This window comes from Penicillium atrosanguineum (assembly GCF_028827265.1).
Source record: "Penicillium atrosanguineum strain IBT 20685 chromosome Unknown utg000008l_segment0_segment0, whole genome shotgun sequence".
Taxonomy (NCBI): Eukaryota; Fungi; Ascomycota; class Eurotiomycetes; order Eurotiales; family Aspergillaceae; genus Penicillium; species Penicillium atrosanguineum.
In genome coordinates, this window is record NW_026623140.1 from 531,771 (window position 1) to 545,253 (window position 13,483).

Below are 13,483 nucleotides of genomic sequence, written 5' to 3' on the forward strand. Positions count from 1 at the left end.
ACTAATGATCACACTCTGCTCTTCGATTCTAAACGCTTTTGTGCAAATTCAATTAGATGACTTCCACATTTTCATCATCTATGAGTCTAACACCTGGGTATCTTGGAAATAATTCTCGACAGTAGCACAGACTAGGTAACTCTGTAATATTCGGGAGCATACTCCAACAGATAGCTTTTCTCAATCTTAGTGACGTCACGAATGTACGTCTTGGTGCCTGTCTGCATGATTTCATGGAAAATCACCCAGTCGGCTTTTCGATTCTGGAGCAAATAGTCAGTCATGCACAACCCCGTCTCAAGGAACAGGAATACTTACAAACATCAAGGAACTGGGATGAGCGTGAAGCGTTAGACCGCCACTGACAGTCTTGAAAGTACCATCAGGTTGCATCTTGGCTGCGTGGGCGAAATAGCCCGTTGTAAGGCATCGTTGGATCTGTTCAGGCTTTCGGCTGAGATCTACTGTACCAGGATGTGATGAAAGTGTCTCCTCTGTTTGGATTCCGAATCGTTCGAGGTACCGCTTGAGTTGGCCACGGACGCTCACTGCTCGTAGTAGAGCACGGTAGTTCAAGAGGTTGTCGCGACACCACTTGGAGTCTTTCTTGCCCTTAGTCACAAACGCTTGATACACGTTCAGATAGGTGAGGTGATCCCCTTCTTCCACTGCGAATTTTCGTCTATGACTCTCTGCATCCTTTTTATTGCCATCATGTTGCACCCATACGGTCCCCTGGAGACTGACCATGGCTGCAATGGACAAAATCTCACTCAAGCAATTGAAAGCTGGTGCAGCCAGAAGCACTTTGCCCATCATGGGGTCAACTGCAAGCTCTGCCATTCGTGTTCCCAAAGGCTTTGTGAGCTTCGCATAGTCGTCAACGGCACCGAGTGAATAAAGCAGTTCAAAGGCACGAATGACGAGCTCAGCCGGGGGAGATGTCAAGAAGTCAAAGCGGACAATGTTGTCAATGCCTAGTGCCTTGAGCTGCATAATGACGGGAGCGAGATTCGACCGCTGAATTTCTGGAATAGTTGCCTCAGGCAGTTGATCGTAGGTTTGCTGAGTATACAACCGGAAACATTTTCCAGGCTTTGTTCGACCTGCTCGTCCAGCACGTTGAGTAGCCGATGCTTTCGATATTGGCACAGCTGTCAAAGTTTCGATACCCGTGCTGGGGTCATAAGCTCTGAGTTTGGCGAACCCACAATCGATCACGTAAACGATTCCGTCAATTGTGACTGATGCTTCCGCGATATTGGTTGACACGATGACCTTGCGCGTATTCTCTGGTGCTGGTTCGAAGACGTACATCTGTTGGTCTGTGGTAAGACCGGCGTAGAGAGGCAGTGTAAGAAGTGCAGGAGCCTTTGGATGGAGGGTCGCGGCTCGTTCAGAGAGCATCTGTATTGCTCGATCGATCTCCTCCCTTCCAGTGAGGAATAAAAGAATATCTCCCTCTGCTTCTTGCGTGTGGATTTCGAAGGCTGTTTTGACGGCACGTTCCACATAGTCTTCCGCGGGGGAATCGAGAAAAAGCATGTCAACCGGATACATCCTGCCCTCCAGGCTAATGATTCTCCCAACGCTCCCTCCGAGATCACCTGGCTCGGCTTCGGGTTGGTACTCATCGCCAGCGAAGAACCGCAGGAAGTCCTCTGCTTGTAATGTCGCACTACTGATGATGATTCGTAGCTCCGGTCGCTTCTTTCTGATTTTCTTGAGGATACCAAGCAAGACATCGGTGCTCAGAGATCTTTCGTGTGCTTCGTCTACCATGATCACAGAATACCGTGAGAGAAGTGGATCAACCAGTGCTTCTCGCAGTAGCATTCCATCTGTCAAGAACTTGATTCTAGTGGCAGCCGATGTCAGATCTTCAAAGCGGATGGAATATCCCACTTGTTCACCGACTTTGCAGCGCATCTCCTCTGCAACTCGAGTCGCAACCGTAGTGGCTGCTACCCGCCGAGGCTGTTTTTGACAGTCAGATGTATTTCTTATACCATGTTGAATCATAGAGCATACCTGTGTGACTGCAATAAGCTTTCCATCTTCACACCAGCCAGCCTGTTCAAGATATTGGGGAAGTTGAGTCGTCTTTCCGCTTCCTGTCTGTCCCACCACTATGGTGACCGGGTAGGTCTCGACCAGATACGATAGACTCTTCTTGTGTCGTGCAATGGGCAACAAAGCTGCAGGCTTGTATAATGCCGGAATAAAGGTCGTGGAGATATCCAGCTCTGAAGCCATTTTGTCGAAGAATGATATAATCCAGTTGTTTGCAATGTCAAACTCTCGAATTATAAAGGCGGCACTTTGCACTGATCTGTGAGTAGCATGCTGAAGCTCAGACACTCCTTCGAAGCCACAATAAAAAATGCTTCATTTCATCGCGGTGTTGGAGGATGCGGCGAACAGCGGTCTCTATAAAAGCTACCCGCAATCACGTGCACCCCACGTCACTTGTTTGGAGCTTCCCTATGGTGTTTCTGCCTATTTCACTATTTTCTCTTTTTGTGCTGACACTTATCTTCCATCGCTTTCCCTGCGTTATCACTGTGAATACCACTCAAGATGTCGGAGGAGGAAAAGACTGTATGTATAGATCTCTTATGCACCCTTGAAGCTGAGTCTCACCCTAAATGCAGTCCACTCCCACCAAACCCTCCGCCGTGGCACCTAACAGCCCCCGCGCCGAGTCACCAACCACTGCGCGACCCTTAGACTTTGACGATGAGCCTCAGGATCAAAATGCTCAGTCCATCGCTGCTGCCACTGCCCAGCAAAGCGCTCCGCAGACTGCCACCGAGGCCGCCCCAGTTGCCCCGCCGAAGCCACCCCGGCCTTTGGGCCCGAGAGAACAGTCGGAAATTACCCTTAGAGAGGCTTTCCCAAGTGTTGATCCCGGTGTGATCAAGGCTATCCTTACTGCGAGCAATTGGAACGTTGAACGGGCATTTAATGCGCTCCTCGGTTCGTAGAATTTCATGGAGGACACGCGACAACAGCTAAACCTTTACTACAGGCATGACCGACCCGACAGCGCAAGAAGATATGGTTCCTCCTCCGAAACCTCCCCGTCCGTCCCAACAGCCTACTTCTACCACCCAGAAACAAATGGAGGCCGACGAAACATATGCGCGCCAACTCGCAGAGCACTACAATTCTTCAGGACGCCGGGCACCTGCTCCTGGGTGGGAGAACGATCCGCGGTACCGCCAGCCTAGAGGAAGCGAGGATTCGGAAGAGAAAGACTACAGCTTCTTTGACGGTAATACTTCCAAGGTCTTGCCTAGTAAGCCGATTACTGATTGTGGGGTAACTTGCAGATGATCTACCCGTTATTCGTGAGAATCTTCGAAAGGGATTCTTGGAGACACAGTCGAAGGTCAACTCGTGGGTCACAAATTTCAAGAAGAGAATTGATGGAGATGATTTGGAAGAAGAGCCTCAGCAAAACGATGAGCAGCCCTCGCCTTATGGACGCCCACGACGCAGTGGTGACATGGGCCGTCGCAGTGGAGATCGTGAGCGCTATGATGCGGATCCGCAGGTACTGGGTGATGACTTCTCTGCTCTTGAGCTGAGGGACTCTGAAGGTAATTTTTTGGTCTGATGTTCGTGGGCACCATTAACATGATGCTAGCTCCCCCGCCACGCCCTCCTCGCCCCGGCAACCAGAGCCTGCAGAAGACATCCTCGCCCTCGCCTGATAGGCGAAAGGTGTCCTTCCAGGATGGCCCGCCCTCTGAGATTGACACCGGCAACCGCTCCTCAGCGGGAAAGTCTAGCAAGTGGCAGCCACTGGCCACTGTTGAGCCATCCCCCGTTGCTGAGAACGACCCGTTCAGCCTTGGAGACAGCGATGACGAGAAGGAGACCAAGCCTAAGGAGCAGACCGCCGTGCCTGAGAGCGAACAGCTCAAGAAGGCCACCGAGGAAGCCATGTCCGTCGAGATTGGCTCTTCCAAGGACAGCAAGACTGAGGAGTCTTCAAAATAATTTGCTGAAGATCAGTTTCAAACAGGACCTGAATCATTACCACGTCAAACCTACAAATCCCCTTCCACCCCTGCAATTTCGCTTCACCAACACAAGAATATCCCAACTGTGCTACCCAAGTACCCCAATTTCCTTTTCAGTTATGATACCGAGTAGAGGTAGCCAGCGTGGCTTCCTGATCAAACAAACCTCAGAAATGAAAACTCCTGAATTCCTATCTAGTAGACGTAGGCCATATACAAGCCAGGGGTATCATTCCGACCGGCCACATGGGCCTCAAACGCCACAAACCAGAACAGCACTGAATGAAACACATCAGACATGACTTGGATAGATTTTACTCTGCAGCCGGAGCATTCGAAACCCGCTTCTGGGTAGCGCCCTCTTTCCGCAAATCTTTAATCACAGTCTGCAAAAATAGTCAGTACCCAAATCTAGTCGAGAAGATAACACACATACCGCAAGAGCATCGGGATTAACCCCATTCTCAATCATAGAGACACATAGGGATAGCTCTGTCCGGTCCAGGTGGGTATTCTAGATGCTTGTTAGTCGCCTTGCGCCGACCCATTCCATTGCTGGACCTAGAGGGGGACAGGGATATCTACAAGCAGGATGGAGATCTCGTGGAGGATATCGATGATTTCGCGGGCAGCCTGGCGCTTGTCGTCTGTTTGGGGAGGCATTGTGTCTGGTCAACTGGTGGAGAGGTGAATGGGTGGCAGGAGTGAGGTTGTGTTTGTTGTGGGGTCGCCGAGTCAGCCTCATCCCGCCTTGGGTGGGTTCGGGTGCCTGGATGAGTTCATCATGACATTGATAACCTAGAGCTGTTTTTGCATTATGTTCTTCTCTATCAATTTAGGCACGAGATTTTGACATATAACTAAAATTGTCACCGGTGGAAACCGCGAGCTCTCAAAGAGGTTCCATTCGAACACATAGAGGTCTTGCCCGATGGGGTAGATCCTTTTATAGATTCTTGAGCTTTCCATCATTCTCGCGGAGCTCTCTCCCGTCATCAGTAGTTTCCACGATACTTTGAAGCGCTTGTGGCTTCTTTTTCAAGCGCTCTTCTTGCTGCACATAAACTCGAAGGCGTGTCTTGTGCTAAATTTTTCGCCGAATACATTGCTGAAACAAGACTATCCCTTACCGTACTTAAATTGATGATAGTTGTATTTGAGGTACCCGATTGATTTTCTTTCGTTTCGATAAGTGATCCATCCGTAGTTTCTACAGGGCTAGAGCCTTCCGAAGCTCTTAGCATTAGTCGCCATGTTGATCTGAGCACAATAGAATAGCGGACACGAACCCTGGAAGTAGCTTGCTGACCTACAGGTGTCAGATATATGAAGTGATTTCAGAACAGTAATCCAGTGTTGTGAGATGAAAGATGAGACATTAATGCGGTGGCTCTAGGAAGCCTTTCATGACATAGGTCGCGGCGCCAAAGAGACTAGTAGCATGTTTACCTAGGCACTTGAACGGCTTGGTCCTTCTCAGGCTCAGAATGTCAGGAGCTGATAAAATCACGCTCAACTGTATCCAGTAAATAATGCAAACATGAACAGACAAAGGTCACTGGTTGAAGACACTAGATGTACTGCGGTGTGATGCCTGAGGCAGAACTTGTCCAGCAAAACCTCACGATCCACACTCGACTATCTTCAATTCTTACATTTGCAGTCAAATTTCCAGCAAAGGCGCATAAAGCCCCGCCATCATCAGACCTGTAACGCTCTGGAATGACCACTGGAGTCTCCCGCGGAAAAGAATGCCCCCCACATTGACCATCTCGGACATTCATTCCTTGAAGAGGAACGAGGCACTCGAGATTCTTGGCCGAATTTCACGCGTCGAGAAAAAGACATTCCCTACCAATGAGGCCTTCGGCTTCGGCGAAGAATTGTGGAGAAAAAAGCCCAACACGCGGGTTCTATACGCGACTCATGCAATTGAAGGGAGACAGTCGGACCTGATCGCCTACGCGGTCTACGTGCGCCAGAAGGGAGCGGCTCTTTTGCACAAGGTCTGTGTGATCGAAGCCTATCGCCGACAGGGCGTTGGTCAACAACTCATGTCCTACATTCAGGAACGCCTTCGAAAGGAGGGTTGCCAATACATTCAGCTGTGGGTAGATGGAGCCAGGGAGCCCGCTCGAGCATTATATGTCCGGAGTGGATTTGAGGAGCGTGAGGTGATCCCTGACTACTATGCCCCTGGGCGGACGGGCATTAGAATGGTACTGGACTTGGAACGTGATGGGTGAAACCACCGGCAGTTATCCGATCCTACCGGGCCCTTTCTTCATCCGTTTATGAAAATTGGCCCTTGCCTTCTTGGGGACTCCTGGTAGAAAGACCAGGAGGGGCGAGAAATCACAGCCGTGGTTGGGCATGTCTGCGCGCCTTGGCTGCCGAAGGAGCATCCCTTGCAGGACGCCTGCCGCGAAACGTGAGCCCTACTCCGACGCGCTGCTCATTCCCGGCTGTCACTTTGCTACATACTTCGGTGACGTTGAGCATATCCAGGCATGGCTTTGATCAAAGGGCACGCCTTGAATGGCTCCTTGTCCCTTTGGCACGAGTGCCAGGGAGAGGCGTCCTTTCTGGAGATCACGACGTCGTCTCCTCGACTTGCACTTTCTTTCTCCTTCTATTCTCTATCGTGTTCCCCATCCGTTGGTCCAGGCTTCGTTAGGTGTGCAGTTGGGTGATTATTGTGCTTCGTCCATTGTGTGATAGTTGCGTGTCTCGAATTATACGCAAGCCTCCGGACGTGCTCCGGATCTATCCACCGGACATGGCCTCTTTCTTACTCATCCTTTTGGCTTTCCTGTCTGTTGTGGACGCAGCAGGTCTGTCCGCCAATTACCCCATCAACGCGCAGTTGCCTCCGGTCGCGCGAGTATCGCAGCCCTTCAGTTTTATCTTCGCCGACGACACATTCGCCAACGCCGATTCGAAAACGAAGTACTCACTGACTGGTGCGCCAGAATGGCTGGAAGTCGAAAGTAGCAGTCGCACGCTTTCTGGTACACCGCACTCTGATGACGATGGCTCCAAGGCTTTCAAGCTTGTGGCGTCGAATGGATCCGACTCGGACAGCATGGATGTCACCCTCATCGTGACCTCGGACAGCGGACCTACTAAGGGAAAGTCTCTTATAGCACAGCTGGAAAGACTGGGGCCAGTTTCATACCCGGCAACGCTGTTCATTCACCCTGGTCACCCATTTTCAATCACCTTCGACCCAGAAACCTTCCAGAACACCCACCCTGCGACGATCTATTACGGAACCTCGCCTAACAATACGCCATTGCCATCATGGATCGGCTTCGACCCATCTACCTTGACCTTTGCCGGCATCAGTCCGTCATTTCCCGGAGCCGGCCCTCAGACATTTACTTTCCAGCTCATTGCCTCGGACGTGGCCGGGTACAGCGCTGTCAACGAGACTTTCCAGCTTTCTATCGGCCCGCACATCCTGGCATTCAATGAGACTGTCCAGACATTCAATCTCACGAGAGGTGAAAACTTCAGCAGCCCCGACTTCCGGAGTCTGTTATCCATGGATAACTCTCCAGTTTCGGGAGTGGATGTGAAGAGTATCGATGCCAATCTTCCAGGTTGGTTGACCATGGATGAGGATAGGATCTCCCTGAGTGGCACGCCGCCGAAGAATGCAGTCAATCAAAACATCACTATTCTTGCTACAGATACCTTCGAGGATCAAGCAAAAATCATGGTACGCTTAGAATTCATGGAGTTGTTCCTCGAGACTGTGGACGGTTGTGAAGCGACCATCGGAGAAGACTTCATGTTTGTGTTCAACCAGTCAGTTCTCACCGACAACTCCGTTCAACTCGACGTAGAGTTAGGCAGCGACTTATCGTCATGGCTTGTCTACTATTCCGAGAACAAGACGCTCTACGGACACGTTCCTGGGGACATGAAGCCCCAAAAGTTCACTATCCCGCTGAAAGCATCTCAGGGATCCACCATCGAATCGCAGGACTTTGAAATCGATGTTCTCGAGCCAGCGGAAACCCACAATGGAAACCATGACCCATTCTCTGATCCGTCTAACCCTTCGCACAAGAAAGCTGGTATCATCGCGATCTCCGTTGTCATCCCAGTTGTAGTCATTTTGAGTGCTATCATTCTCTTCTGTTGCTGGCGCCGGAGAAGAAAGACTGCTACAGTGGAGGAAGGAGATTTCAAGGCGAAACCATCGCCTCCTCCCCGACCAGCCAGACCGGACATGCCAATGGATGGCCCACCTGGTGTCACTGAAAGGCCCTCTCAAGATGATCATTCAGATGACTGGATAAGCCCTATCTCTCCCGCATCGGACCTCCCCAAACTTGAACTTGGCCCATCTTGGAACGTCTCATCGTTTGACAAGCGAGACGATACCGTAAACATGAGCGCCAATCCCAAGCCCAACCCGCCACCTCGTTCTCCGAAGCGCAGTACCTTTGTTCCTCTGCGAGACCCGATTATTGAAGAGGATAAGCCGATTGATTTCTCTCCCAACAAGATACAAAGCAACAGGTTATCGTATGCTCGCAGCCCTCCCGTTCGCCGTCGCTCTGGTAGAGGTTCTCGTCGTGAGCCTTTGAAGAATATCCAGCCTCGAGTCGCGAAACGCGAATCTATGCAATCTTCGAGGTCTAAAAGATATTCCAAGCGGTCAAGTGGAATCTCTGTTGCTTCTGGACTGCCGGTTCGACTCAGCGGTGCCGGACATGGTGCTGGTGGGTTTGGACCTCCGGGACACGGAATGGTTCACATGTCATGGCAGACCACCAAGGGTTCTCTGATGAGTGACGAAAGCAGCCTTACGAACATGACTCCTTTGTTCCCTCGACCACCTCTTGCTCCTATGAGACACAGCATGACACCTAGCATCCCAGAACACTACAAGCGAGTGACTATGAGGGCCGTCGAGCCCGACGAGTCTACCATCTCTGAGACAGACTCACTCGAGGCCTTTGTCCATAGCCGAGCCAAGCACCGCAACTCCTCCAACCCTCTCTTCTCTGCCCAGATCAGTCGTCGTACGTCTTCTGGTATGCGCGCACTCGAGCGGGCTCGCAGTATTCGCAGTCGTGCCGACACTGTCTCGGTCTCGACCTTCAGTGACGAATTTAGACAGTCAATTCAAGGACGGCCCTACTCTACAGCACTGTCTGTTTCGGAGTATGGCGATGAAAACGCCAGATTTTCCCAATATCAGACTCTCCAAGCACCGTCTCATCTATTCCCTCTTGCTGAAGGCCATGGCCAGAGTCAAAGCCAGCTGAGTCTGGCACAAGACTACCGTGGAGTGATCTCCCCACTTCCACGATTCTGGAGTGAAACCAGCTTAAGCAGTTCTCAGCGCCTAGAGTCCGGTTCCCACCCAATGCCTCCCCTCCGAGCCAAAGAGAGCTCGACTGTACCACAAAGTTCGTCCATGGTGTCAGATCTTGACGTACACCTATCCCGAAAAGCTTCCCCTCAAAAAGCCACCGACTACTCCGCTCAAGAGTGGCAAACAATAAACGAGCCTCTTGAACCGCCACCTCTTCTAAAGAGCGCTAGTTCGCGGGGACTCCCTGTGGCTAGCAGCGGCGAGCTAGCGTTTGTTTGATTCAAAGTGTTTTTCCGGTCGGGTTTGTGGAGTTTTTGGGCATGGCGAACTTGATATCCACTTGTTTAAGTATCATTTTATCATAATGCACTAGTTAGTCTTAAATTTCAGAGGCATTAGCATTACAAGCATTAGTGGTTTCCCCTCCCAGGGCAGCGAGTGGCACGTGCAGTGCTGCAGTTGCAGCAGCTCGGTTGACCTGTCACGATTCTAGAAACCAGTGCGTGTGTAAGGAGTACCGGCATATATAACTCGATGCGCGTGGTCTTCACCGACCGCTGCCAAGGAGATGTTTACCCGCGAGTACGGGCCAAAGAATGATGAGCCCGGGGGTTCCCTATTGCGTGACCCGAGGCTGCACAAGCAGAGACTTCACACCCTCGACCTGAAGGTTTAGTCAAAGAGCAGCTAGACTAGTATAGGATAGGAAGCTCTACCTCAATACCGGAACTATTGGGATACATAGTCCTAGTCATAGTAAGTAATTCACCTCTCAACTCAACCGATGAACCCGGTGAGTCAGGTGACTCTATAGAGCACACGACCGGCAGGTAATTTACGGGGAAATCTCTGCATCTCAAATATCCCAGCTACAATTCTGAACTTGGACGTATCCTCGCTTTTCTTCTCGACAGCTCTCCCCAAGATTTGACGGGCGAGCCCTAGATCGTCATTGTTCCCCACTCGGCTGGCGACTTATCGCGGGACCCAGAGACGCGCTGAAAGGCCTGCGCCCTCACCTGACTTCAACCTCTTCCTCTTCATTCATCTGGTGCTTACCTCCAATCCCCCTACCCCTCAGAAATACTTCAATCCGTGCCATAATGGGTCAGACTTTGTCGGAGCCCGTGGTTGAGAAGGTGAGTCGCCGAAAATTTCCAATTTGCCTGTTCCTTTTGCCCCTCCCCACACTGGGTGACGCCAGAGGCCCTTTTTCATTGCCCTCGGTCACCCCTATATGCCCACATTAGCTCTTTGGTGGACTTGAAGAGCTGCTAGCTCATCTCTATCAACACTTCTGAATGCTTTTGAAGTGGTATCGCGAGGCCGATCGCCTATGCGGGGGTCCTGCTGACTCGTGGAGGGGCTGACTGACTTGGGCCGAAGAGGAGGCTATTCCGAGCATTTGACACACCCACTCTTGATTCCAACCCCACCGAACCATTCTTCATCAGTAACTGACGTGCGTTGTTTTGTCGTGTTTTAGGTGTCGGCCGAAGGCGGAGATGACTGCTGTTGGTATGGCGTGTCGGCCATGCAGGGCTGGCGTATCAGCATGGAAGACGCCCACGCAGCCGTGCTGGACCTTCAAGCCAAGTACACGGGTAGCGACAACGGTAAACCGACAGATCCTGACCAGCGTCTAGCCTTCTTTGGTGTATACGACGGCCACGGCGGAGACAAGGTTGCTCTGTTCACAGGCGAGAACCTGCACAAGATTGTGTCTAGGCAGGAGTCTTTCGCCCGGGGAGATATTGAGCAAGCTCTCAAGGACGGTTTCCTGGCTACCGACCGGGCTATTTTGGAAGGTTCGTTTGAATTGAGATCAGGGGATATCCCGTCCTGACCGATTCTGCACAGACCCAAGATACGAAGAGGAAGTGTCTGGATGCACTGCCTCAACAGCAATTATCTCCAAGCACAAGATTTGGGTGGTACGTGATCACAGGCAATGCTACAAGAAGGCGTTTCAGATGGCTTACTATATCATAGGCGAACGCCGGCGATTCCCGATCGGTTCTTGGTGTCAAGGGCCGCGCAAAGCCGCTGTCATTTGATCACAAGCCCCAGAACGAGGGTCAGTTTTGATTACTACAGCATTGTGGCTATTGCTAACTCCCTACAGGTGAGAAGGCTCGTATTAGCGCTGCGGGTGGTTTTGTCGACTTCGGCCGTGTCAACGGTAACCTCGCTCTGTCCCGCGCCATCGGTGACTTTGAATTCAAGAAGAGCCCTGAGCTGTCGCCCGAGCAACAGATTGTCACTGCCTACCCCGATGTGACGGTGCACGAACTTACCGATGATGACGAGTTCCTCGTCATTGCTTGTGACGGTAGGAATGTCTTTTAACTTGGTGTGATCGCTTATGCTAATGGCTATTAGGTATCTGGGACTGCCAGTCCTCCCAGGCCGTGGTGGAGTTCGTCCGCAGGGGTATCACCGCCAAGCAGGACCTTTACCAGATTTGCGAGAACATGATGGACAACTGCCTGGCTTCCAACAGCGAGACTGGTGGTGTGGGCTGTGACAACATGACCATGACCGTCATTGCCCTTCTTAACGGCAAGACCAAGGAGGAATGGTACAACCAGATTGCGGAACGGGTTGCGAACGGCGACGGACCCTGTGCTCCGCCCGAGTACGGCAAGTCTCACGAGGAACCCGAAGAAACTCCCTCGTCGTGCTGACGGAAGATCTGTGCAGCCGAGTTCCGCGGCCCTGGGATCCGGAACCAGTTTGAGGACAACCCGGATGACTATGAGCTGGAGATGGAGCGCTCGCGGGCTTTCAGCACGCGCCCAGGCCGAATCATTCTGCTTGGAGATGGCACCGAGGTCATCCCCGACCAGAATGAGGAGGAGTTGTTCGATCAGACCGAAGACCACCCGGTGCAGCCGACCGATTCCACCCGCATCTCTCGCGAGGATACTCCTGGTCCCCAGAGCAAGCAGGAGGGAACTTCCGCTCAAATATCCGAGTCCCCTGCCTCGACCGACGACAAAGACAAGGCGACATCCTCGTAGTATGATTTTGCATTCTTTCTTGTCCGTTTAACTGCTTTCCCCATCATCAATGTCCCCTCTCCTATTGTTTGCCTTGAGAACGACTCTTCTACGTCCCCTTCCGCCCCTGAGTCTACGATCGATGTCCTCTTTTTTTTTCCCCTTTTTTTGTTTTTCTACACGTTTATCTTCGGGCTTCACCTGTTTTCAAGACCGTTCTATGCTCTCCGCTTGATGGAATTTTGTCACTCGAAATACGAGGAGAGAAGAGAAGGAGTCTGGGCAGGTCCTCGCCGAGAGCTCCAGGCCTTCATATGAGCACCGTTTATCTGTCTATGCCCACCCACACGAGATACCGCAGAAAATGCCCTTGACGAACCATTTCCAACTATTTCCCCCGTCCTTATGGTCGGATCCCTGCCGGACACAACCCAGCTTCACCGGTAGATGGTAGAGACGGCTTGAGTCGCAGCAGGAGCGGCGTATGAGATTTTTTCTAGACTTTTTTTTCTTTCTTTTTCCCCAGTGGAGTTCAGGGAGAGACTACCGTGTCTCGTCTCTATACAGTGGTAATTGACAGATTCCAGGTCTGACTCCGGAGTAAAGTTGAGTAGATTCAGGTTAGCCCCGGCAGATAGGTACCGTGGCTAGAGCTATACTCTGTTAGGTGTCCACTGGAGCTGCCACGGGTCTTAAAAAATAAGTCCCGATGGCGGGGCCGACGGACCGCCTTCGCTCATAATCGGCATAGAAAGGTACCAAGAATACAACCGGACCAGGAACATAACACAAATAGTTGTAAATAGGCGTTCGTGACTGATCCCACCAGAGGTATTCAAAGAGAGAAGTGTAGCCACCCTTCAAATGGTCTTCTCGGCAGGGCTGGCTGCCGGATGACGAATCTCAACGGGTAAGTGTAACCACCTACGTACCGGATTTTCAGGGCGATAAAGCAACTCACGGTCCCTTCGACATCCTTCCAGCAAGCGAGGGGGAACTCGTTACCAACCCCATCCAGTCTTGTCGTCCACGTTCTCCCACATGTCCCTGTCCCTATCTAGTAAGAACTGTAGGTTGATGCTATGGAAACCATAGAATATCTGAATATGGAGGCT

At 51.5% G+C, this 13,483-nt stretch overlaps 6 protein-coding genes across 6 annotated transcripts; 4 read left to right on the plus strand and 2 right to left on the minus strand.

Annotated features, from left to right (window-relative positions):
* Positions 1–131: 131 nt before the first annotated feature.
* N7443_009683 (putative ATP dependent RNA helicase) lies at positions 132–2,256 on the minus strand (the record flags this gene model as incomplete). The annotated part of the gene is made up of 3 exons (XM_056889739.1): positions 132–263; positions 319–1,977; positions 2,032–2,256. 3 exons carry the CDS (start codon positions 2,254–2,256, stop codon positions 132–134), a joined length of 2,016 nt encoding a protein of 671 aa, XP_056736230.1.
* A 324-nt stretch (positions 2,257–2,580) lies between these two features.
* On the plus strand, positions 2,581–4,008 carry N7443_009684 (SAM-dependent RNA methyltransferase predicted; the record flags this gene model as incomplete). The annotated part of the gene is made up of 5 exons (XM_056889740.1): positions 2,581–2,601; positions 2,655–2,979; positions 3,032–3,277; positions 3,336–3,605; positions 3,653–4,008. 5 exons carry the CDS (start codon positions 2,581–2,583, stop codon positions 4,006–4,008), a joined length of 1,218 nt encoding a protein of 405 aa, XP_056736231.1.
* Positions 4,009–4,345: 337 nt separating this feature from the next.
* Positions 4,346–4,694, minus strand: N7443_009685 (mitotic-spindle organizing protein 1; the record flags this gene model as incomplete). Its single annotated transcript, XM_056889741.1, has 3 exons — positions 4,346–4,417; positions 4,468–4,545; positions 4,617–4,694. 3 exons carry the CDS (start codon positions 4,692–4,694, stop codon positions 4,346–4,348), a joined length of 228 nt encoding a protein of 75 aa, XP_056736232.1.
* Positions 4,695–5,782: 1,088 nt separating this feature from the next.
* Positions 5,783–6,277, plus strand: N7443_009686 (GNAT family N-acetyltransferase; the record flags this gene model as incomplete). Its single annotated transcript, XM_056889742.1, has 1 exon — positions 5,783–6,277. The coding sequence occupies one exon, from the start codon at positions 5,783–5,785 to the stop codon at positions 6,275–6,277; it is 495 nt and encodes a 164-aa protein (XP_056736233.1).
* Positions 6,278–6,810: 533 nt separating this feature from the next.
* N7443_009687 (putative transmembrane glycoprotein) lies at positions 6,811–9,645 on the plus strand (the record flags this gene model as incomplete). The annotated part of the gene is made up of 1 exon (XM_056889743.1): positions 6,811–9,645. One exon carries the CDS (start codon positions 6,811–6,813, stop codon positions 9,643–9,645), a length of 2,835 nt encoding a protein of 944 aa, XP_056736234.1.
* Positions 9,646–10,469: 824 nt separating this feature from the next.
* On the plus strand, positions 10,470–12,389 carry N7443_009688 (PP2C family serine/threonine-protein phosphatase; the record flags this gene model as incomplete). The annotated part of the gene is made up of 7 exons (XM_056889744.1): positions 10,470–10,505; positions 10,853–11,174; positions 11,227–11,300; positions 11,359–11,443; positions 11,492–11,698; positions 11,749–11,991; positions 12,070–12,389. The coding sequence occupies 7 exons, from the start codon at positions 10,470–10,472 to the stop codon at positions 12,387–12,389; spliced, it is 1,287 nt and encodes a 428-aa protein (XP_056736235.1).
* Between the last annotated feature and the right edge of the window lie 1,094 nt (positions 12,390–13,483).